Source organism: Grus americana, chromosome 4 (genome assembly GCF_028858705.1).
Source record: "Grus americana isolate bGruAme1 chromosome 4, bGruAme1.mat, whole genome shotgun sequence".
Taxonomy (NCBI): Eukaryota; Metazoa; Chordata; class Aves; order Gruiformes; family Gruidae; genus Grus; species Grus americana.
Window position 1 is genome coordinate 57,447,663 of NC_072855.1, and position 27,198 is coordinate 57,474,860.

Genomic DNA, 27,198 nt, shown 5'->3' on the forward strand with positions numbered 1-27,198 from the left:
AAACATATTACCTTCCCCTTTAAAAAAAGGACACCAAAAAATGGTGCTCAAGTTATTTAATTCCCAGCACACCACTACAAAACAGCTAAAAAAAGCTGACTTTATCTAAAATGTGGGTCATTTAGCAAAGCTACCCATAGCCTTTTAATTGTTAATATCATTAACAGTTGCTTCACTTCAAAATATTTTCAAATGAACAACCTGCTATTTAAGAAGGCATCTGACAAAAAGGTACAGCAAAGAGTAAATTGAATGTAAAGAAGAACCAGACTCCAGTGAGATGAAGCACTACCTTAATGAGGCGGCGTTTAATGAGCTGCTGATCAGCAGAGAGAAACCCATGATTGATTTTAGGAAACACCATCTGATCAGGCAGGTGAGGTCAAAGGTTGAAGATCAGAGATGAGAGAATTGAAGAATAGACATCAGAAGGCCCGAGAAAGAAATAAAGACATATTCATTAGATTTGTAATAGCTAAAATAATATAAACCGGTGCTTCTGCCTGACAGAAACTGTGCATTTTCATTTGAAGAAATTTACCTCTAATGTACAAGGACATACTGCTTCATGAATTAATCATATACAATGAGTTAACTGCGTAACTTTTTTCTCCCCAGATTTCCTGTGAGAATTCTTCACATGTATTAATTTTTTCATTACTGAGGCTCTAAAATTCAGTATTTTTATATCTTGTTCTTCCAGCAAAGCTTCTAGAGACAAAGCACCAGTTCAACTTTCAGTCAGATTTTCTAACCAGCATATTGTGCCATGAAGAATGGTGTCATACTAATAAGGACTGGAGTTCCAGCTTGACCAGATTGCTTCAATCCTTCCTGCTTAATTTGCAAATGCACTTTGAAAAAATCTGTACATACAGATTAAACCTCTGATACCTAACACAAATAGCTGACTCTACATGTAACCAGTATAGAGTTCATTGACACTTTCCACACTCCTGTATGCCTCAGGGAAGCAGAACTACAAAAAAATCTCATCTGAACACAAAATACTGACCAAGATCATGGGGAATGTGGGTGTTTCCAGGGCCAATATTATACACAGTTATAGATTTGATTCTATGCTCTGCATCAGGAATACTTCTATCAATGCAAAGGCAGTGAGGGTTGACTTAGGTCCACCATGAGGATTCATTGGCATTCCATGGGAAAAACAATTTTTCATGTGCACTTTTATGCTGATACAGAGAGACCTGACTGAACAGGTACGTGTCAGCCACAAACCTTGACGGTGAGGATCTGATTACTGTGCAGAGCAGCGACTGTGGGGAAGCCTGGCAGACCCTAGGGACACAGCATAACATGGTACCAAAACAGCACAACACAAACGTCACAGAGACAATTTACTGACAGACAAACAGAACGAACACTGTGTTTAGTATACCCCACATTGCCTACTGAGAGGAAACAGCCTCTCTGTCATATGGGAAACAGAGTTAGGTTTGCAGTACACTGTAGATGCAAGTTGTTACTTTACAACAAGAATATCAAGAGATTTTAGAAGGAGCACTCCCACAGAGGTGCCTTTCCTTAAAATTACAATAAATTGTGATGATCTTTTGGCAGTTGTTAGATTATCAGCCAGTGGATGACTGAGCCATTTTCAATTAAAATGTGCTATAGCACTTCAAGAGAGCTACGCAGAAAGCTTGGACTCCGGATTGCTGCAGAACTTGACAGCAGCGACCATGGATTTTGAAGCGCTTTGCTTATTTAGCATCCTGATCCTCATGTTCTGTTTAACATATGACATTCAGCACATACACTGATAGTACATACACAATTATAAACACTGAACAACAATCTACTGCTAGATCTTGGGTAGTCCGAAATGGCCAAGGTCAACATTTTCAAGACATTTTCATATCCAGGGCAAAATTTTTCCCCTCAAGCGCTGTATGCTGCATACAGTTTCTCATATCCTACTCTACCAACTTGTGCAGAACTTGTACTGTACTGGTATAAAAAAGAAGAGTGTGGTAGTCATGGCCTGCTGTGACAATACAAGGGGTGAATTTTGCTGTCAGTTCAACACCTTTCTTGTGCTGCCTTGTAGTGTGCAAATTAGACTTTCTGATAAAGCTGAAACCTTATACAGTTGAGCGGTGAACTCCTAAAGAAAGAAATCCCCAAGTCCTCTCCTTGCCTTTAGCATAGCACACTGAATCAGAGGCTTGTTCAATGGCTGACAGACATCAGGCTGAGGAACACGGAATAAAATCTAGTCTGGTAGCTCTAAGCTCCCTACACGCATGCACGCACACATGCCACCTCTGTGAGGCAGAGCTGGTGGCACAGCCCCTCTGCAAGGCCTGGAGCATATGGCTGCAACGTTGCAGCTTGGCACCTCCGAAAGGGAAGGCTGTGCCTGGCTCTGGCTGCCAGACGAGGTGGCTTCCAAGAAGTCCTGTATGAAGGGTCTGCTGGGGCAACCCACATTGCCACAGTGCGTGAACCCTTTGCAAGCTCAGCTGGCCTGGTGGGAGGCACCATCAGGCAAGGGCAGCCTGGCAAGTCTCTGAGCTGCAGCAGATTCTTTTAACATGGCAAATATTTGCTCTATTCGTTTCCACATGCAGTCTCACCAGAGATCCTCTGGATCACAGAGACCGCATTGGTCTTTACAAAAAAAAAAAAGAAAAAAAAGGCAACGTAACTTTTTGATGCGCACATGTCCTTCACTAGCACCTTGGAGTTGCGTTCAGCAGCTTTATTCCTGATACACACCCACGAGAGGAGGAAGCTGAGACCCTGTGAGTGGATGCCATAAAACCAGCGGCAGTTTTATCAGCCTTCCTACTTTGCTCTGAGGAACTGTGGCGTGGCTAACTGCATTGCTTGCTGACCTGAAATCTCCTCTTTAGAAACAAATAACAAGAAAACAAAACCAAAAAAGGCTAGAACTCCAAACATTTAAAGAAACTCCCTCCTGAGACACCGCTAAGACTGGAATGATACATCATTTAGAAAGCAGATGTATCAAATTTGCGTTTATCTTATTATGGAATATAAGTTAAAGAAGTTATTAGATGGTAACGTGCCAGAATCTTTACATCTGTGACTCATTAGCCCTGCTGTGCACATGGTCCATTCCTCTTCTAGATAAAACTACAATACCCGTGTAATGGAAATGAGTACAAACAAGAAACCTACAAAAGAACTAAAATCTGAGTAGCAAGCAATAAACTTTAAATCTCATTTATTAAAAAAAGGGATGAACAGAAAATCTTTTAACAACTTCATTTTTTACTCATCAGCCTTTAGGATTACAGCACAGTAATTTTCAGTTACCTCTAAAAGTAGCATATTTGTAATGTGACATTTTAAAAAGTGGATACTCAAAATTCATATTAGGTTTGATTTATTTCATCTTGAACACGAAGCAGAGCTGAGAATTAATTAAGAAAGAAGTTTAATCAGAACATATACTGGTTTGCCATGAAATATTCTTTTTTTCTTCAGAAGAAATGAAAGAATTTTGAAAGTTTTGCATAACTCCACACAAAAACATTTACACAGAGCACTTCACAGTCCAGCCCCAGTGTTCTCACTGCTTCCCAACACCACACAGACAAGTTCAAGAGTAGCTATCAGTACTGCAGGTTCCTGCCAGTATAAACAACACATAAGAAAAGGGGACAACCCCATTCTTCCATTGGCAGCTTAGTAACTTCTTTCAGCTTGTTCCCAAGTAGGACAAAGCTTTCTTGCCTTTGCCCAAAGCAGACATATTCTCAGACCTAATGGACAGAGATGCCAGCTTGGACCTGGATCATCTCCCTGCATGTAACACGCATATTTGGAGAGAGCCAGGAACACGGGAATATTAAATGGGACCCAGCAAAGAAACTATAATGGGTGCATAGTTTTTGCATGCGTGGGAGGCTTTAGAAGGCATTGCATCTTCTGGCATCCATGAAAGATAATGTTGGCACACAATGAGCTTCTAAAAAGGCATAAAAAGAGCTATCCTTCCCACAAAATGAGTTCTCTTCCTTTCCTGTCACTCTGCTATAAATATAGCCACAAATTCCCCTAGATCTGTTTTATTTTTTCTCTATCTAAAACTGTTCTCAACGATGGATTCAAAAGTTACTCAATTTTCTCTTTATTTGGTTTGATTCTTGAACTGCACATAGGAAGGGCTCTTGTTCTACACCCTGGGAGGCCTTCACAGAATACAAAACACTACAGTGATCAACAGCGACCACTGGCCCACTAAATTCCTCTGCTGACAGCAACTCAAGCTCACCCTGAAATGCTAGCTGGTTACAATTTCTAAATTAGCACATTTGTTGCATGCCTCACTGCAATTTTTGCCCAAATGCCAAGCAAAACATGATGCTCGGTGGAGGCTAACAGGCACGTGACCATATAACACAGTGTCCTGCTTACCTGCCTGGAAATGTAGATAAAGCCTACTCAGACCCATACAATGGCTACTGAGAAAAACGAAGGATGCCAGAACATCCTGTCATTCCCTTTGTCTGATTTTTTACTTAGATGAAATAGTTCTCCTGTTACATCCATCACAGCCTTCAAAGATGTAATTCCCACTATCAGTCCTAGAATTTTCACAGTACATTCAGCTTTGTGCATTGGTCTACATGAGGTCAATATTATAAGGTCATCATAACCTTGCTGTATGGCAAGTATAATAACATTAAGCAACAGCATTACTGGTTTTACACTATGCTGCGTACGCTCCATTTTGACTATTGCATTTGCTTGGTATAGTAAATGTCACAGTCCTCCTTAGGATTTTCCTTCTGACCTGCCAATAAACCCAAGCTGCACAAGGTTACATGTTCCTGTGAAGACATGGTAAATGAGACAGGAATTACCACCTGCTGTTCACTTGCACTTCCTAAGGTTACAGCCAGCTGCTGCTATTTCACATCAAATCACACAGGCTTCAGGCCAGAGTGATCCTGACACTCTTTATGGCTGCTTTACCTCCCCCCAACACCACCTCCAGTTCTAATTAATCCCTCAGACAGAGTGCCAGTCCTGCAGCTAATTATTATACCTGCCCTGGGGAATACAGTGTTCGGTATCACCCTGTACAGTGCCACGGACTCTCAGCGGGAGCTCTTTTATATAATCCCTTTTATCATAACTGCTGCTTTCTCCATCAGCAAATCTGCTAACTAAAACAGTGCACCACAACAAGACAAGGATCCAGGAATTTCTTTACACTTAGGCAATCGTTCAGCAAAGAGTTTTAATTTGAATACATTATGTAACGATTCAGACTTTGTATTAAAACAATAAAAATGTAATGTTTAAGAGCTAGCACAAACGGATCACTATAAAAGTGTTATTTTCTATAATGACCTCTGTGTTTTCATAGTGAACTCTACCTGACACTGCACTCAAAATGAACAAAACTGGAAAAAGCCAGTACTTCTCTATTTTGGTCCTAGTATTAGATGAATTTTCAGTGAGGCAAATATCTTTTCCACACAACCCAGTTACGAGTTCTGATGAGTGATCACCATCTGAGCTACACAAAATATCCTTCCTGGAGGCAAACCTACTACTCTCACTGAAAGTGGTGGTAGGCATCCAGTTAACTTCAAGCTGGGTTGGTCCTCCCCAAAACCAAGTTGGTTCTCACAGCAAAAATCTTGTCTCCTGGCTTATGTTGCTCTTCAAATTTTATACCCATTGCAATTATGCGACGCAGGTAAGTGGTTCAAGCCAGTTCTATGATATTTATTAGGACTGGATGAAATATTTTTGAAGAGTTGTTTTTGATCAAATTGGTCTAATGCAAGTGTTCAGTATTGCACCACTTTTGCGTGACAGCTGCAGTTTGAGATAAAACAACAACATGACGTTTTCTCAGTCACAGGACAGGGCTGTGGAAAAAGGAACAGGATGTACAGAGACTTCCTTCCTCACCATTCCTCTGGCATTACTAAAAAGGGGCAAGATGCAAACCAACTGGTGGTGAGTGAAGACACGCACCGCCTAGCTCTTAAGACAGGAATGACAACATCCTCATCTTGGGAATAGGTATGTGGCACTCTCTCTGGAGTGTCACAGCTGTTCTGCATTCCCCAGGGGAACCTCAGGAGCCGAACATCAAAGGCATAGCTTGGCCCTGGAGAGTCATCCACGGCCAAAAGGACGCTCCTGTGAACTCTGAAAGGAGGCACATCTCAAGTCTGAACGTCCCAATGCTTCAGACAAAGTTGGCAGCCAGCACAATCTGAGCTCTTTCCTAAACTCTTCTAGTTACAGAGCTCCAAGTTACCGTGCTCCAATTTGTTACCCTAGTTTCAGCTTAATGGAAACCAGGGGAGCCACAACAGCCTAATACTAGTGGAGTAGAACAGATAATTAGTCCCAGGAGTGGAGCAGGTAAATACCCCTGTTGCCTTCTGGCAGATAAGGAAACAAAGTCTCAGAAGTTAAATTAACTGCTTACAGACAAATTGGCATTAAACCAGATGTCCGGCAGTCTTCTCGATGATGCTGCTTCAGTGAAAGCTATGTTAACAGAAGGAACCATGAACTTCTTTTAGCCGCCTTATTGTGGCACGCTAAGAGTATAGTTTGAAGCAGTGGTTAGATACAGTTTACAACTTGAACTATAATTTACTTTACACAGGACAATTAATAACAGAAGAAACAACTATGTGGGTAGTCACACTGGTAAAGTATTAATTTAAAGTAGTACTTTGTTTGTACTGTATGTTTGAAGTAACACATAGTAAACCAGAAAATATGCTTTTATATACACATAAGAATATCATTTAAGGGAGTACCATCACTATATCACCACCTCTGCTGCAGCTTTTGACTGTATACTCATATAAATGAAACCAAAGGGTATTTAATCAGAAAAGAAAAAGCTGGGGACAAAGCTAATTTATGCTAATGAAAGCTACACAGTCCTTCTATTAACGCAGATAAAATTCATGAGCAGTATTTATAGAAGAAATTAAGAGGAACTTTAGTAGGATATAATCAAACATCATCAAGGCCAGTCCTGGAAGAAATTCACAGAATATGTTTAAGTTATGTAAAATTATATTTAATTAACATAATAGACTATATAATACTATACTTTTTTGCTTTTACAAGATGTTGAATGAGGATAAAAATTAGCAGCATGCACCATTTGGGAACAAAGCTTCCTATTACATCATTGATTTACCTACACTTTCTACAGTTAGCAATGCCTCCAAAAAATGGAGTTTTGCTTTTGGTGAAGGCAAGAAATCAGATTAATTTATACACTACTATCTATTTTCTGAAGCAACCCTGTTCCTTCCTAAAAAGAAATGTGCCAACCTTTGAATGAAACATAATACAAAATAAGATGGCTTTAAAAGAGGGTGATAAGTTATTGATCATGGTTTAATCATCACTCAGTAACTAGTATTTTCTTATTTACGAACGAGGTACTGATTCTAAGGACATGAATATAGGTTTTCCATTTATTGTCAGTAGGAAGAGGAAAAGGCTCAAAATATTTATTATACGTTCCTTAGAAACATATTAACTTATAATAATACAGAAATAATAGATAATTTTTAGATAGCTTGCCAGCACAGAAGAGTGGAGCCTGCAAAATTTCTGTCATAAAACAATGATTTCTGTGTAGTGGGCAGCAAATAAGTAGCAAACATATTAAAAGTCAGCAGGAAAGAGGAAAGGGTTAAATAGGAAAGAACATTATATCACTACCTGAACCTAACTGTTTTAACAGTACACAAGAAATCTTTTGAATTGTCAAGTCAATAAACTTCTGAGTACCTTTCTTTTCTAGAACTTAATCTCTTCTGCTGAAGATATTTCAGAGATGTTATCAGTTCTGTGCAGACCCAGCTGCTACAAAAATTTACTTAAACATACCAAAAGGAGAAAATAATTTTGTGGAAATACTTAAGTATGGCTTCTGGGTGGTTTCTCATTGTACCTAAACATAAACCAATTTAAAGGCAGCTGCTTGCTGGTGATTTCTAGACCTGATAAGCAAGGAACCTCTCATGCATCTGAACTAAAGGACAGAAGATATTTATTATGTCATTTACAGAAGGATGAGAACAGACTGATTAAGACACTCAGTACTAGCTGTTCCATTCCCAGACATTCACCTCTGACAATCTATTTCCAGTAATCAGGGCACAATCTTTACTTGGACAATATATCCTTTGCAATCCTACCATTATGAAATCTTCAAAGGCTTTTTTTAAATTGGAGTAGAGCTGAGCAACTGGAACTGAGCAGTGGACTGACATCAGAATTTATTCTAATAGTCCACAGGCTAAAGCCCATCATTTTTAATTTTGTCATGGCTCAGTACAGTAATGCAAATCTCCGTGGACATGTCACGAAGCCATATCCTCTCCAAAAAGAAAAGCATCCAAAAGATTTATTAACGTGACTGTTTCTTACACTGGTATTGAGGAAAGCTAGTTCTGCATTTGACCTAAATGTTTAGTGTACCAGAACTTTAGAGTAATGAGTAGAGATCTGATTAAAAAAATAGAGAAAGAGATCAAAAAAGCATTTTTTCAAATAAGATCAGGACTTTTAAATAAATCCACCACTACCTTATCTGTGGTCTCATGTGACCAAAAGCTATATTAACCTGCTGCTCAAACTCACACTCCAGGCATGAATTTTGTCACACATTTCTACATGGCTCACATTTTCTACAGGCAGTATGGACATAAGTAGATTAAGCCACATGGCATTATGAACTAGAGCCCCTTATGCCATCTCTGTATGATGAAGACTCATCAACAGATTATTTCTGAATACCTAAGAAAACTCCTCAGATTCTTTAAAAAAAAAAGACAAAAAATATCAGACTCATTATTCTAAAAATACAGGTGCCTGATATCTGGGCGGTATTTGCAGGGTCTGGTTCCTACTAGTGTATTAATTCACTAAAGATAAAAAAAGTGAACTTCAAAGCAATTCCGTATATACTCAGCATGTCCAGTGACTCTGAATAAGAAGAGATAACTGATTACTGTTTCAAATGATTTCAGAAAGAAGGATCTCTCAAAAGGCTCAAGCCCAAGGTGAAAACTTGGGTGGGGACAGAAAGCAACAATTTCTTGTTTCATAAATATTTTTCTTTTCAGCAGGATTTTAAAAGTTTAAGGTCTCATCTTGACCTGGACAATGTTTACATTTTATTTTGGCTTCTTTTACTAATGAAAATGCCTGGAGGAAAGAAATCAGCTTTTATAAAGAATAAGGGTCATTTTGAAATTTCAGTCATAAAAATGACTTGGAACAATAAAAATCTTTGCTAAGCTAAATGCTACTTTCGAACCAATATGTACAAATATAAAACCAAAGAAACTTCAGGCTCCTGATCTGTAAAAGATGAATTAGCTTTAAAATGTCCATCACTTTTAGGTATTATATCCAATCTGTCTGCAAACTGTCTGCCTGTCAAATCCAAATGTTGATGCCATCCCACAGTCATGTTCAGGTACAGTATTTCTCTATAATAACATGGTACAGTATTATCTCCAAACCCATTTATTTTACATAGGCAGTGATGGAAAACTGCAAAGGTAACCAACCAGGTTTAAATGGCTTTAGTGTCATTTGGTGCATGACTGGCTTACACGTATAATTTCCATTAATTATCTTGTAAATCCCCTGGCACAGCAAGTTGAGCGGATTCACCCTGCAGACAGTCATCAGAAGAGATAACTGCTGTACCATGAAACATAACGTGGTCAGAGGCTTCATAGTAGTTATTACTTGTGAAATACACAAGGCAAAAAAGGAGAAGCTGCTGTCAAACGCATTCAAACCCACTACAAAAAAGATAAAGGGAAAACCAACAAGATTGGGCAAATTACCTTATACCCATATACTTAAAAACAGGTACGTTACTACAACATGCATTGACTAGACAATCAGTGAAGGTTCAGCACCATAAGGTGCTATCGTCCACCTCTTCCTCTCTACTGCTGACCTTATTCAATTCCTTTTCTACATTCAGATATGCAATTCAGTGTCACTTGCCAGCTGCTGCTGCAGATACAACTTTGTGATGTCCTGAAACGTGAATTCCTTCGGTTGGATACTTTTTGCTTTTTAGCTGCACCTGATTTACCAAAACTACAAAGTAGGGATAACCGCGATGCGTGTGGTCCAGCGAGGACTCTACTGCCCTGCAGCATGGGGGATATGTCTTGGCAAGGTGGGAACAACAGCCTCTGTCTAGCAGATACTCCACTGCAGTCTTTCCAGGTGTCCTGCCTACAAGGTAACACTGAACAAACTTGCATCTTCTTATTGGGCACTGCCAACACTTCTAGCTCACGGACTGAAAGCCACAGACATTTAACCACTTTCTAGTCCTTACATCTCTCCAACATTTTGCCAAGATTTCCAGACCACTGGAGGCTCTGGCACCTTTGCTTGCTCTCCAAAACTGTCCTCTGCTCTCCCATTTTATGCCACCATGAGAAAAAACAGCACCGTCATTCTCTTGTGTAGATACCACTTCGTTTTTCTGTGTTCAGACCTCTCCCTGGAAGCTTCTCCAACCCTCATAATTCCAGATTCTTATCCTCAGCTATTTAATACTCCTTACAACATTGCTCTTCCATATTTATTTATTACTGTATCCCTCTCTGATACCTCTGTCAAATTTGCTCTCCTGTTCTGAACTGTTCTTCCGAACGTAAGGTGACTTAGTGGAAGCACCTATGCACAGACCTCTGGCTTACGCTTTCTGAACGGAGCAACCTCTCCTCAGCCACAGGCACTGCTCCACTCTCCTCCTCCTCTGCCCTCTCTCTCCTCACATTCCCCAGGAGGTTCTGTAGCACACAACCAGCCAAAATACACAGCCCCGCATGGCTTCCGAGACATACTAAATTTGCTTAGAAGTTAAAAGGAAATTTTTACATTGTTCAGAACCTTCGGTCTGTGTATTAGCCTAGAAAAAACACGTTCCTTGCATTGTTACTCTCTACTTCCTTTTTATTTCGTTAAATAGTTTTCCAATTCTTCTTTTTGAGTTTCAACTGAAATAATATTTAAAGCTGTTCATTAATAGGCCTCTGTCTTTATAATGTGTAGTCATATCGCCAGGCATAACGGGACACCCTGTAGGTAATTAACACTGGTAGCAACACCACCAAATTCCGCTATAAAAGCATGTTGTGACTTTAGACAATCTAACTGACAGCAAAAAGTAAAATTGAATTAAATAATATGAAACAAAATAGTAGGATAAAATAAGATTGCAAATTCAAAATATTGAACGTAGTTGACAGAAAAAAAATAAATCCATGGAACATGCTGTTACGGAAAAATTTATAAATGTGTAACCGAAGAGAGTCACTATATCATCAGAACAATGTAACCAAATGTTTTCTAATGAACCACAGATGTAAAGAAGAATGAACTGGCACAGCTAATCCATCTGAACTTTCACCCCTGTATTCCTCTATTTCTCTGTTAAAATACATAGGATACTTAAAAATTAAAAGAACCTTTATGTTTCCACAACTAAACCATGTTCTGTCTAACTGTCTGGATGTATTTATGAGGTGATAATATTATTATTAAAAATATGAAATACATACGTGTCAGGAAAAAGAGCTAATACATGCATACATGATATTTGTTTATAATTCATTAAATACTAGATACATTTTACAAGAAATCTAGAAGTACGTTTATTAGAAACCCACCGGCCCTCTGCACTGTGGGAACCCATGCAAGGCGTGAAAACATTGCTGGGGAAACTGAAAGGTTTGGTTAGGAAAGCCAGCTTTTATACAGCAGAGCAAAATCACTGTGAAACCTGCTTCCACCCATAATGGCAATTGTATAATTTTAATGCATTACTTACTGTTGTTACTCAAATCTTCCCAGACACTATCTGGTCATGTTCAGTATTACTGTCCTGCAGACACTTACTTCAACATGCAGGGTAAATGCAGCTAATAAGCATAATTAGCTCAGACAGTGTATTTAATTTAGTTTTGCACTAAAGACTAATTGCCTACTCAGCCAAGGGGAAGTGTAACATTTTTTTTAAGATGCTTACCCGAGGGCCCTGATCACCTTGATCTCCCTGCAAAGTGGAAAGATGAGATGATAGGTTTAACACAGCATCTGTGTGCTACCCAGCTCTCTTACATCATCTAACATTACACTGCGTCAATACAAACGGTCTCTTTAGTTCATGCTGGGAGGGCTTTCCGTTCACCTCATAAGTGTCACCCGTACATCGACTCACCTTCTCGCCTTTTGGACCGGGAGGGCCCTGAAAGAAACAGAAGCAAAGATGAATTACTGATGAAGTCCTGGGACACGGCAAGAAAGATGTCTGCGCCAACCTGCGATTTCTTCCTAACAATGTATTTCCTTATAATTTTTCACTCCAAGTGCCAGGGCTATTACAGAGACGGCTTCTTCACCGTATTTATAATAGGCGCTGTGCGGTTATTTCTTGAATACTTTGCTCACCCCATGTCTTGAATCAGACTACTTAGACAAGCAAAACTATGCCTGAAATGACAAAAAGTCCGTTGATTTCAGTTAGGGATGATAGTTTATCTCCTATCAGATACTAAATGTTTTCTAAGACTGTAAAACTTCTCTGCAAGTGCAGCTAATAAATTCAGAGGTGTGTAAATCTGCCACATATTTTGGCATCCTCCTTGGCTTAGATTGCTAAAGAAAAATGGAGGAGGGAATGTAAAAGAAGTGTTTTCATTCCTATCTTTGGCAATGCTGAAGTTGATGTTTAGTCTCAAGCGTGCTTTTTTACCTAAAATGAGCTCTTCGTATAACATGATTTTGCAGAAGTAATATTTATTGTTACTTACCACCAGACAAACAGTAAGGTGACAGAATCACAAAACAGTGAGGTCCTTTCCTATTCCATTTTTATTGAGCACCTTCCCAAAAGCTACCAGCAGGTTTCTAAAACACTAGTTTTCAGGTTAGTGTCTTGTGAATAAAATTACTAGCAGTCTGCGGAGAACTGGCTGCTTAAACAGTGCAGACTTTACCTCCAGCTTTCTGAAAGATGCCCAGGTGTTTCATTACAAAGAAGGATCCGAGGTACATATCAAAGCAGCTGGAAACAGAGAAGGAGACATCCAAGCTATCAGGGTCCGCTGTTATGAGAGAGTGCGTACATGCGTGCACACGGGCACGTAGCACAAGAAAAGGTTGCCACCAGCAACATAACTAGAAATAACCAAGTGCAACCTTCCTGAGCTGAGCACGTTTGGACCGTTTCAGAATTTACACGTAAAAAAAAAAAAAATTCACGTGGCTCACATAAATGCACACGGAAGGAAGGTCAGTCTGCTCTGTATTAAAGATGTGATCAACCACATGCAAGTCTTTGAGAATCCCTGTTGTAGCCAATTTTCTGCTTATTTTTAAGGGCTTCAGATGCATGCCAGAGAAGAGCATCTGCTGCTAAATCTTTCAAGGAGTTTAAAGCATATGTCTCTCCTTCCACAGCCTGCCGTTTCTTCTGTCTGCTGCAGAGCACATAGAAACAAGTCTGCTACCTGACCTCCCCATGTCTCCTTTAGGAAGGACAGAGCTCACTGCAAGCTGAGCGGAAACAGTCTGCTCAATTAACTACGACCCCTGTCTACTTTGTGTTGCCCTGCAAGAACTTGTCCTCTTTAAAAACAAATTAAACAAAATGACTTAATGAATGGATACAACCTTGCTGCACCTTTAAGGTCTCTCCATCTATTTTTTTTTCACACTTTATCCCTTACTGCCCCTTTCCAGTGCATATGTTCGTATGTACGTACACGGGAAACTACATGCAGCCTTGTCTACTGTTAGCTACAGACTCCACGTATACTTACTTGAGGGTGACATTACAGCAGAGCCCACTTTAAAACATACACATACATGCCATCGAGCTTGCAAATTCGCAAACTCAAACCAGCAGTAACACAGTAATTGCAGAATGGGAATAACTAAAATCATTCAATGCTGGCTGTTAACTGCCTTTTTTACAGTGAACGCTGAGCACAAGCGAAGGGCTGGGCTCACGTGTTCTATCTCCTTGAATTATCAAACCATTGCTGGCTCCGAATATCCTACTGGCCGCAAACTGCAAATAACATGACCCCTATCTGCTACAGTCAGAATCCTATTTCTTGGGCTGTAGGCGTGAAATTATAGATAACATGACGTGACCAAGACTGCAGACAGATGTTGGCTTTCGGATCATGCCGCGATTGTGGGGGTTGTTACTGCCTTCATCCAGATGCTCAATGCCATTCTTACGCCCAAGGGCAGCCCTGCTTCTGATGGGGTTTGGCTCACAACTTTTCTGAGGCGTGCCCACTGCAGCTCTGCCAGTTGGTACAAACTACGACATCAGAGACTGCATCAGCTCCCTGAACTAAGCTGGCTCATGGGAACAGAAACAAGCTAGAGCGTGCTCGCACGAGAGGTTCAGCCAGCAGATCTGCGGGGTTACCAGAGCTGGTACAACTGCTGGCAATATGCTCAGCTGTCTCCACCTGACTGTCCCCTGCAGATTTTCCTGTTAAGAGTTCTCTGAAAGCACGATTCACACACAAACATGATTCTTAATAAGCCTGCATCACATAACTCAACTGAATTTTGTTCTCCTTTTTCTGTGCAGGGTTTTCTGCAAATTACCTGTCCACATCACATTCAGAAATCCAGCTGTTGTATTTTTTTTTCATCGCTCTCTATTGGGCAAAACCAGCAACTATGACTGCTTGGCGTTTGCTCTCCCTGAGTGCCACGCACCATTGTTTCTATTAAGTCATCCTTCCAGCACACACATTTTTCATACAAAGTATTCATCAATATCCGACAACTTTATTGTACCAGAAGTTAAAAACAGCTTTTCAAAAGGCCACAAGAGCATTTCTGGTGTGAACATTCTCACAAGTCTCTGCACTTGTATTTGCAACGCTTTTGCTTTCCACCAAGCATCTTGAAAAACAAACAAACAATTGCAAACAAAAATAGCTCTTTTGGATGCTAGCGAACTAGTGGGGTTTCATCAAAAGAAAATTAATGCAATTCTTTCATGGCTTGTTCACCCATCTCTGCCTCTTCCCCCATTGTTTCAATTGTTCTCTACTGGTTTTGCAACTTAAAAAAAGAAAATTCCTATCCTCAGCCTTTGACATCTTCTTTCCATTTGTGCCGAGAAATTCTCCCAAGGTTTTTACTGCAGAATTTATTAGTGTGCATACACTGAGTGGAGGCAGGGAGGAAGAAAAATCTGAGGGAAAGTTGGGTTTGCGGGGGTGGGGTGTGATTAGCAGACAGATTTGTTTAAAGGAGGGCAAGGTTTCTTCTGTTTAAGGGTATAGACACAAAGAACAGAGTGAGTAAAATAACACTAGCTTTGTAGGCCACAGCATAGACATCCTGCTTTTTTCCCAGGGAGACTTCTGTGCTTTCATTTATGAGACGGCAGAGATCGAGCCACTAGCTGCTGCACAAATGTGAAAGCATTTTGTGTAAGTTATATGAAACGTCTGAGGTCAGAGCATTTCTGAAATAACTTTACAGTGTTTTCACTGGAAACAGAGGCTCTTTTCTCAAAGTGTAATTATCTACTCCAGACTACTATACATTTCCAAGGAGAGTTTATAGCATGTTTCACATAAGCAAGGCCTTGTAAATCACAAACACATGCAAAATCTGCATTCATAATTAGGCGACAAATACTACTGTTTTTAAAACAAAGTCTTCTAAAGCAGACTGAAAGGCCTCCAGGCACCTGCCAGCCAAGAGCAAAGCTGAAATCAGGGTCAAATCCATTCAACAGCCACGTTCAGGATTACTGGCAGGTGACCTTTTTTTTTTCTGGCTATGAAAATACCATTTCCATTCTCTGATGAAATCTTTACATTATTATAAATATGTGTACAAGGAAGAGAAGGGCAAGAGAACACAGTGCTAGAGAACATGAGACCAATCCTTGTGGTCTTCATTCAGACAACATTCCCCTTACGGTTAACTGAGTGTGATCAGCATGATTTTTCACACAGCTGGAATTTTAAAATTCATTCCCCGAAAGATGTTAATTTTGTATTCCACCATTGCGGCCATTGCCACCTTCATAGTTTTGCAACAGTTACATTCAGAGGACCTCTTAAAAAGCCAGTATTTGATTTATATTGGTTTCACAAACAGTCAAAATTATCTGAATTCTCTTACAGACGTATTCTCTCCATATTCCTATTGCTATAGATCTGCCTTTAACCATAATGCAGGCAGTTCTACCATGACTTCACCAGAAAGGCTCCAAGCATTGAGGGGAAAGTAGAACTGAAAATAGTACGGGGTTCTCAGGAAGGGGTTCAGAGAAACAGCAATGTTTCTAGGTTCTATAGAAAGCTCCAAAGTCAGGGCGGAAGAATCCAGACTTTTAGTGACTGCTAGATATAACCCGTATGAGGCCACTGCAAAAAGCGCAAGCTGGCAACAACCAACCAAGCAGAATCAGTTGTGCTATGACAGTCCTGGTGGGGTCATCTGCCTTCAAGGGTCCTAAGGAACCTGAGATGTTAAACTCAGCAGCTCCCATCAGACAGAGCTACCGCAGAAGACACAGGTAGTAGTAACTTTTCAGACACAGTCAGTGCTTTCCTACATTTCAACCACAACAGCCATAGGCTGAGGCAACCTGGCAGCTAGAGGACTGAATGTAGCTTGCAAGATTCAGCCTTCATTTCCGTTTGGGATGAAACGGCACACAATGCATTCATCCCTACTCGCAGCTACAGCACCCACAAGAAGAGTGTAACTGGCAGCGTAAGGGAATAGTGGCCTTGCGGAGACGAGAAGAAAAGCGAACCAGACAGTCCAATGTCATCTAGACAAATTCAAAAAGGAAAGCCATTCGCCAACTTCATTTAATCATGCTTTCACAACTAAGCGACATTGCCTAAATTAATTCAATTCCTGCAGTTTATTTTGAGGGTAAAAGGTGGTTTCAGCACATAACAACAAAATATTCAGTAAAACTTTTTCTTTCTTTGAAATTTGGCTCATGACCTTCACAAATTACAAGCTCCTGACTGGAGCAACACTCCCCAGTCTAACCTACAGTTGCTGCAAAATATTGGGATCAGAGACGCTGAATCGTAAGAGAAGAAGTTACACAGAGTATTATGAAATACAATACTATTTGAAAGTTCCTATACTCATTTTAGTCTTGTGTCCACTATGCAAGCCCTGAATACTGAGCAATGTGGGTTTGGTATTTGCTAAACTTGGCTACGTTTGCAGCCAGTGTTTACATACATTAGTTTGCAATGCCAACATCTCGCCTTGCATCAATTTTACAAGTGCTCACAAGAATTTCCAGTGAATCTCAACAGCTTCTACCACTGAAATTATATACCTTTCTCTTTTACATATTTTATTCTTCCCCTGGAATATGCTGACTTATGGTGAAAACTTTAAAGAAGAAAAGCAACCCACCACCAACAGACTCTTACCAATCTTTCCTTTGCTCCCCTTACATTCTTAAGTTTTTGTTACAGTATTCCAAGGCAGAGAAAAGGAAACCTGAATATTTGACACAATAACTGTGTCTGACTTAATAAACATTATGTAAATGGGTGCAACCTGAGAAATGTAAAATTGATATATATAAAACAAACTAGATAAACAGCTCAGTTAACATTCATATCAACAAGTCAATTGTAAGTGAATCCTGCTGTAAATTCATACAACCGCATTCAGCAGTCAGTGATTTATGCCAATACATAAATCAGACAAGTTCATAAACTGCAGGCAGGAGAACACGATCTACCCAAAATGCGTCAAGAAAGATTTAGACTACAGTTTACACACGTATCTTCATTTCTTCACAAGCTGCACAGGGGTCACTGCTGACTGACTCGCTGAGTCCCCAGGAAGAAGCATAAGGCTCGGTGTCCCGAGCAATGACTTGCTAGACGTCGTCTCTTCCTTTCTCTGACATAGTTGCTTTCTTTGATTAATCGATAAAGCTGTCCTCTTCGCCCCCACCCCCCTTTTTCTACCCTTCTACAGACAGACATGATGCTTTTCTTTGAAAACCTACAAATCTCAATACAAATAGTCCTATAAAGATTGCGCAGTACAGAGAGTATATGACGATGTACCCATTGCCTGAGCATGAAAAATCAAGGATCGGCTTAACTGTTCCCATAAATTAATTTATGCAAACATTACAATCTGAATCAACTGTTAAGTTTCTCGTGAATTGAGTAGCTGCCGTACATGCCAGTAAGACCAAAGATACGGAGACAGCATAACCTGTCACATTATTAAAGGGAAGAAAATGGCTTCTGGTAAAGTCAAGAGCCTCCTGACTACCACTTACTGCTCAATGCACTGTAATACACACATTTCCTGAGTATAAGCCCACATTGCCTTGTCCACAGTGCACCTTCCTATTCTCCTACTTGCTAGGTAAGCAGAAGTTTACTGATGATATTACAATTTTGATGCAATACCTTAAAAAAAAACACCACAAAGGAAATTTCACTCTACTACACTTGTAGAACAGCACATAAAAACAGATGAGAAAATCTAATATTGCTAAGTCTCTCATTTTATAAAAAAACATCCAGAGTTTCTGTTTTCAATAACAGCATAGGTGCCAGGAAGATACAAACGCATAATCTTGGTTTACATCAAAAAGACAACATTTTTGGCTGGTGGTCAGAACTGCAGGAAGTCATTTGAAAACACAACCGATGCGAGACCTACAGAATCAAAATTCCTAAACCAGATTGAACAGTGAGTTTTTCTACTATTACTGTTACATTTGTTATTTCCAAACCAGTCACAGGACTGAGGTTTTTGGAGTTGAATCCGTGTTTTTAAAAATATTTTTTAATGACAGAACAACAAAAATACCAGCTTCAGTGTTCAATATAAAACATTCAAAAATGAGACATGTTTGTGATACAGACTGGTTCAGGCTTCCTACTCTTCCACCAATCCTGTAGCAGATCCCTGTCTCATTACACATCCACAGGGGACTTGAAAAAGCATCACCTGCTATCTTCTTATAGTATGACCGAGATTAACCCCTCATCATCCAGTATCTCAGGTAGGCTTTTCTGGACTCCTTTACCTTCACAGAGGCTCCCTGCTTCCTCCTCCTCTTCCTTTCGCTGCATTGAGAATAGACACTTGGAGCCCCACGCCATCCTATACTAGACTACTATGCAGCAGATTATTTTTGTATCCCTGTTATATCCTCTCCAATAGGAATATACCTGTGTGCATGTGTTTGTCTTGACATATGTAAGCATGCTGGTGGTGGAATTTAAAAACAGGACTGCATTTCTATATCAGCATTCACTCAGTAGTTGAGTGCTTATGTCAGAAGTGACAGAAAAATTAATATGTATCATGGTAGCTATGGAAGAGGCAAAAAGGAGTCTGCTATCAATACATGAAAATATTATAAGTCATGGGCTTCTTGATAAGATTCAATAGTTTTTAAGATTCAATAGGAAGATAAAGTGCAGCAGACTAGAGTCTTGTACTCTCATTAATAAATATTCACTGCAGTCAACAGAAATGATGCCACGGAAATTCAAGGACCAAGGAATTAAACAACTATAAAAAAGCATGTTTAGGGGACAGAAGACAAAGAAGAATGAAAGGCTGTTTTCATAATTTACAATAAAAAGAATTAGAGTGCAAAGAGTTTTCAAGGTAGATTGCTTCACCTTTCCCTCAGAAGAGCTGCATTTATTGTTGTGTCAAACTACTGAAGCGGGAAAGAAGTTATAGCTCTAAATAGTTTTTATTGCCCCAGACTTCACATCTTTTATTTTGCACTGAATATTAAGAGAGATATGAAACAAAGGAGAAAAAATAACTAGCACTGCCTAACCTCCCGCTTATCCCCGTTTATTAGAATAACAATGTCATAGGACCACTTCAGAGGAGTTTTCTGCACTCGGCAGTGAGGACTGTACCAGTGAGCGACCAACCAGCAGACTGTACAAATAGAGAGCTATTTTGCTCAAAAAGCCTGATATCCTTCGGGGCCCCTGGTCTAAGCAAATGCATTAGGTATTGATGCCTTTAATCTGATCAAAACATTCTACTTTATGGAAGCAATTAATATACTCCAAAACCAAAGGAAAACGTAAGAAAACAATAATTAAAAAAAAAAAAAAGAAAAAGAAAAATACTTAAAAGGATGACCAATATAGTCCAGTGGAATTTAGGGCTTATAAAACTGCAGGGATCATGGAAGTACATTCTGGCTTTCTTTCCCGACACAATAGAAATTGAACAGAAAAAAATTACACCTCCTGCCAATCAAACTCATTAAATCCTTTTTCCAGATTTTTCAGATAAAAAATACACCATTAAATATTTTTTATACTTCCTTTGGTAGATTTTTATCCATAGGCCAGCTCTTTCATTTATTCCTAGAAGCTTAGTAAGAAAACAGCTCCTCACTGGGAGCTAACAACTTCCTGTTATTTTCAGAAACAGTAGTTCACATTCTAATGTTTCAGTCAGTTTTACCTACAACGTGAACAGTAGCTTCTGTAATTCAAAGACCTCTGGTGCTTCCTTGATTGCTTAGTGGCCAGATAGATAATTCAGCTGAAATTACAGTGTCCTTTGGCCATTTGATGGTTTTCGTTTGACTTAAAAGAACCTTTTTGATGAGGATGACAGGCTGGACTTCAAGCGTTTTGAAGAAAACAGACGAAGGAAGAAAGCGAGGGAAGGGGTGAGTTTCAGAGCAATGGAGATCAGCCACTGCCAGTCACTACCTACAAGAGGAGTACCTGTGGTCATTGAAATATGTCTTCCAAGCCCCCTAGCCTTCTGGATCTTCCAAACTTTACTGTTTCCATTACTGGTGTGTAGGGAAACAGCATGCAAATATCTGCCAGGCAGATCCTCCTTTGACCGGCAACTGGATCAAGATTTATGTACTTCCTTAACAGATGCTGCATAGGGTACAGCTCTACAAAATAATCATAACCACACAGAAAAAAATGACTGAAATACCTGAAAAACTCTGTGTTCATGTACTTGAAATAAGGACTAGGTTTAGAACACGGCAGCTAGTGAAATAAAAGTAAACCAATTCAAGGAAAAAAATCAAAACAAACCCAAACAACTTGATTGTTGTGACCCATATCCATTTCATTCTGTTTTCATAGATTCTCCCGCTTCCCCATTTCTCTCTTCGGAAGACATTTAAAAAGAAACCCCAACAAAATTCATTATTGACAGCACTAAGATTAATTTCAAAGAATCCGCTACTAAAAGCCCAGTACCCTTTTTGAATAATTTTGGCTCGTACCTGCTATCATATCAATTAAAATAATAAAGGCTGAACTTGTGTAAATGAGCAAAACTGGATACTCATATACAAACAAGGTTTTGCGGCCAACATACATTTGCTGTATTTTAACACTAAACTTAATTTCAGCAAATGGATTTTAACATAGACTTTTAAATAGGGGAGGTCAATTCTGTTCTTCCATTTACTGCAGTGAGTCCATACCTGTTCCAGTAGCGATGCCTTGAGTTTCATCCAGTATTTCAAAGGCACGTCACTGTGTACACAGAGTTTTTTCTTTTCCAAACTTTACTACTCAGTACAGGATACATTTGCTCATTTAAGGTAACAGAATGACAAAGAAAGATTTAGATATTCTTTTAGTGTTGTCTACAAACTCTACAATAAAATGTTATTGTAAAAGAAGTGCTGTGCTAGATTACTTAAATAATGAGTGGTTAAAAGAAAACAGCAGTAAAATACTAGTATAAAGCCATAGCCATGTAAAATATAGCCCAAGGGATAGAAAGGCTTCTGAGACTGCAGTATAACCTCCACAGCTTAAGAGCAATGAAATTATTTCACAACCTAAGTAACATTTTTAACCTGAGGATATGCTAATGCTTGAGAAAAATGTGTTTTAGCGAAATACCAGTATAGATTTCTCTGAGGATCTTATCCTCTCTTTTCTATCCCCTCCTTGCACGTCCTGTAGTCCCTTAAATAGTTCCTGTGCGTGCCAGGCTCCACCTGCACCCAAACAAGCCTTTTTACAAGAACTGCCTGACAGATGTAACGCTAAAAGCTACACGAATGCATCTGAGGCCACCTGTAAGCACTAGGTTACTGCAGACATCTCCAAACTATCCCAGCTACAACTCATTGCTAAAAGAGGCAAAGACTCGATGCTCTAAATCATAAACCTAGTCTTAATGGGGATGTGTCAACCCTTAATCACAGACTAATTTATTCTGAGTCAATGGGTATATAGAAATAAAAGTGCATAAAAATAGCATATAAAATATGTATTAAAATAAGACAAACAAGTGTGAGCAGAAGAATTAAGCCTTTCTTTCATCTTCTGCAATTTCCTTATCTACAACAGAGGAAAACCACAATGACATACTTCATAGAGCTATTGTGAGAATTGTTCAGATTTGTAAAGTTTGTGCTGAAACACTGAATAAATGCAAAGGAATGTGTATATCAACTACAAACATACGCATACTTTTATACATAGGCATATATATATATAAAGTGAGATGACTGAAGATATTTTTGTAATCTTTAAGGCTGGCAACATCTTTCTTTATACAGGAAGCAATTTAAGACAACATAAAGTTTATTAAAAACAAAACAGTTTTCTCCTCAAGTCTAATAGTTTGGTCTACAAAATTCAGAACATCTTCAGGGGAAATTACACACATATGTACATGTATACTTAAATGGATATTCATACTTTTTGGCAAATGATCACTAACAGACATATATAACCGTGCAATATAACTGAATTGTATTTCTGAAAATACATGATTGCCTTACATGCTTCTCAACTGCTCACAACTCTTGAATGTTACTCATGGATCTCAGCAAAAAATATTATTAGGAACCTCTACGCTATTGCAGGGACAGCCAAAGCATTTTTCTACCATAGAATTCTGGATTAAAGCTCACAAACAGAATGGCAACTTCCATGCCATGCTTATTAATAACATCACTGGCTGTACACAAAACACTCCACAATGAAAGGAATTGCTGTGTTTTCTACTTTTTTTCTTCTTTCTCTCCTCCAAAGTTGACTCATACTTACAGGAAAGAATAGCACATCATCACAGCTCTTCACACCAGCATGAATTCAATATAAAGAAACTGAAGCATTTCTGCTAACATCTAAGGTTGCTTGAAGTCAAATTTCAATGGGCAGAAGTATCACTTTATAATGGAAAATACACTTTTTTGAAGCTTCCATCGGGCAGTCTGAGATCCAGAGCTCCCAGGTTTGCCCTGGTTCGCAGACTTGCAAGCTTCCAGCAGAGAAAGTCACCAGGACTCGGGACTGATAATGGGTGATCAAGGAAACTCATATTTTGAAAACCTTGTGAAAGACTAAGGTCTTAGATATCACAGTGTTATCTTTAAGTCACCATAACCTTGATGAAATGCACGTTTTTATAACTCTTCATTTCATTTTTATTTTTTTTAAAGCTAATGAAACTACTGGGATCTGCAACAAATTCAACTGGAATTCAAAGCTGAAATACAGCATGAGGATCAGTAAAAACAATAAGCCAGTAGGAGTTTAATATCAAATTAAAAACATGTGCAGCAGAATAGTAAAATACTATATAATATTCTTGAACACAGTGCAATACTTTGCTTTGACATAATTCCTAATAAAAGACAGAACACACTAGTGTATTTCTGCCATCTGTAGAATAGGACGAAGGAAATACAAAGGTCATTTGATAAAGAAATGATTTAGGAATACAAGAAATATTTCAGAGTTCTTAATTATATTTTGACAACTCTTTGTACATCTCATAATGGAACCACAGTACTAAGCTTGCCGTTGCTTTTTTTGTACTCATATGTACTGCGCTGAGCTAAGCAATGTTATACCAGATTAAGGATTAAAGTAATTTTTGCTTCACAATTCTTCACTTGCTGCTAGAAGATCTAGTATGCCCTGGTGACAGCTGCAACATCTAGATGAATAGGTGGAATGCTAATGCGTGATTCCCCCCTAACTTTTATGCTAGCATATGTAACGAGTGAATCAGACCTTCATGTTTATTTTATTAAAACAAAACCAATTCTTTTCAGAAATTAATGATGCCACCATAAAGAAAAGTTGGCAACACCCTACAAATAGAAAGCTATCCATGTTTTCTTTTAGAGTTTTATATATTAGTTTTAGATATTTTTTTTTAATTCTAGGATTTGGCTTTTCAGAGTAACAGTACCATAAATGGTCACTATGTGAACTACGAAATGAGGGGATCAACTTCTAAAAGTTTTGGGCCAAACAACTTAAACCAAGAGTCCATTTTCCAAGCTTTCTTCATCTATTGCATACAGCTACTCTGGAGGGAGATCAGGTTTAGTAAAAGAAGCCGCCTTCCTAACAACAGAACCTATTTTGTGAGGACATCCAGAGCTGACATTACCTTGCATGAAGAGCCCTTTCCACAGAATTCTGTACAATGTATATTCTTATTTTCATGTTTGTAGAAAATGAAAACCTAGTTTGAATGGGTAATTGTTAAATTAACAGATTTCAAATCTAACACTTTTCTGAAACAGGTAAACAAATCTGAAATAACTTTTCAGTTCCAGGAAATGCCGTGGAACATTTGAACACCTTGCTATTTCAGCACAAGGTTTCCAGAGATAGTTGCTGAAATTGTAACTCAAAAGCGCGCCTATCAGAGTAGGTAAAAGAACACGGCATCACAGTTGGGGTAGGAGCCTGACCTCCGCTGTGGCCATCTGACATTGGATGAACAGAGCTCTAACAAGTCTGATTATCCCTAGGTAAGTTCACTTAGGAGGGTACTGTAGCAAAGCCATTAATCTGCCATTAGAGGCTCTTCACAAATCCTGGCAAAAGGGTAGAAAAAGACAAGTAGAAAACCACGCTGGAAGCAGAGCACAATATCCGATGCTACAAGAATTTTCCTTGTTGATGCCTGGAACTTACTCCCCCTGGCCTTTTTAAATCGTATGCGGTGCTTCCTTAGCCTTGGTACAATTGATAGCGTGGCATAATTTGCCCCTGGATCTCCAGTTCCATGCTCTCTTCTTCACAAAGCAAAGAATCCTCTTATTTGCACTAATGCCATCTGCTTAGCTGAAAAGGCATTCAACATTCACAGCTATCCTGGTTTACACACGTACGTAAGTCTACCAGGGAAAACTGAAGTGGTTTGTATTTTAAAAGCACTTACTGTTGTTATCAGTTCCTTTTAACAAAATTAACTTCTGCTTTATTACACACAAAGCTGAGAAAGCAACAGACTTTAAAACAAATACATTAACGCCTTCTGGGAAGATACATTTCTTGCAACTTCTGTGTCATAAACATTTATGTACACATCAGACAAGATGTTTTGAGCATGATTTCTCCTCCTACATTCTCCAATGCCATTCAAACTGACTGAGCTATATGGTTATAAAACTGATGGGAGACAAGAGCTAGATCCTTGCTTCTTATTTGGCAACAAACGTAAAATGAAAAGCCATTATGATGGCTTTTGTTACTTCACGTTCACAAGTCAATATGAGCTGTTTCCTAAAGAGATCACACCATTTCAATAATGTTCAGGAATTCTATTACTAAATACATGTAAGACTTAGTACAAGCTTGTTTATTTATGTGATACCCTCAGTTAAAATTAATTCTGATCTCGAAATCGATAGTAAAATGCTATTAGCAGCAATGAGATCACATATTTGGCTTGTTATTGGTACAGATATAAGTAAGAAACAGGCTTTTACCTACTGTGTTTGGCTGTCTTTCTATGTCTATCTGGCCATTAGATGAGAGTAATTATTTTTTAAAAGACACTACATTAATCTATTTCAATTGCTGTATATGAGCCCAAACTCTCAGGCTAAGCCTAATCTTATTTTCATTTACACAGGTATAACTTATTAGTTTGGACTTGATGACAGTAGCTGGGAGGAATTGTGTGGCATGTATATGAAAACTTAAAAATTACAAATGTTCTGAACTCACTTAGGAAGAACTTCTTTGAAACACAAATAAACTTGTTATTTATTCCTTTTCAATACTTGTTCTCCTCTACCAAAGCCCAACAAACTGTTTGTTGCCCTTTCAAGAAAATACATTTCCTCCTTAACTTACAGTACTTGCCTTGGCATGATGTGGAGGTTCTATTTTACTGTATTCGACACCCACTGCCATCAGGAATACCTAGGGCAGGACATGGGCAGTGCAGTAGCTCTTTGCACTGTTTACATGCTAGTGAAGCCACTTCAGAAGAAACAAAAAACTGAATCCAGACCTTTAGATGCAAAATGGTATTTGGCTCCCTTTAAATGCAAGGTCACAGTAATAGGGTGCATCCCCCTCTGTGAATTTGCACCAGCTTCTAACTCCTATTCTGATTTCTAAATAAGTAATCACAGTCTTACATAAGGAATTAAGAAGAAACAGATGCATAAAATTTATTGAAGGAATTTCATAACCTACACTGAAATAATGGCCTGATGGCATCTGACACCGTGCACACACACACACAAATATATAAAACAAAGATAACATCGCTCCATATTTGCCTAGAAAACAAAAATTTGAGTGACCGTGCCTGTTCTTTGTTAATAAGCTAATTGTTAAAGTTTGATAGCAAAATCTGACCTGCAACTTGTAACTCAAACGCAGACTAGCATTTGCATATTCAAACTGAGTCATGCAATCCTTCAGCAGGATCAGAAGTTTACCAAGGAGCTTAAGGTATCAGCTGCTAGAAGGAGAAACACCCCACGAGATCGTTCTCGAGAGATTGAACAGCTGATGGCCTGGATACAACCACGGGGCTTCTCTCAGGAGCGGCAGCTTTACCGCACTGCGTGTCTCCAGGCGAGGAACTATTTCTCTGGCCTTATGCTGACTCTGTCCTTCATAAGCGTACCTCTTGCCTTCTTCTCCCACTCTCCACAGAAGCTGAGAGATTCAAGGCATTCCTAAAGGCAAACCGCTGGGAACAAGGAACATGGAGCTTACACCTCAACTTACGGTGATCAGAGCAACAGAAGTATGTCCAGCTCTAAGGGGCTGACAGGTAGAGACCACTTTGCAGCATCAGTCAATGGGACCTGTTATGTGCCTTGCCCATAGCTTAAAAAGCCATCAA

General features: G+C 39.1%; 1 protein-coding gene across 1 annotated transcript in view; it reads right to left on the reverse strand.

Moving 5' to 3' along the window:
* The window catches only part of COL25A1 (collagen type XXV alpha 1 chain), a 314,927-nt gene that overhangs the window by 83,660 nt on the left and 204,069 nt on the right, over positions 1–27,198 (reverse strand). The window contains exons 6-8 of the mRNA XM_054824657.1: positions 12,263–12,289; positions 12,071–12,097; positions 1,243–1,302 (exon numbers count right to left, since the gene is read on the reverse strand). Of these exons, the coding sequence (XP_054680632.1) occupies positions 1,243–1,302; positions 12,071–12,097; positions 12,263–12,289 (114 nt within the window). The remainder of the gene's footprint in view (positions 1–1,242; positions 1,303–12,070; positions 12,098–12,262; positions 12,290–27,198) is intronic.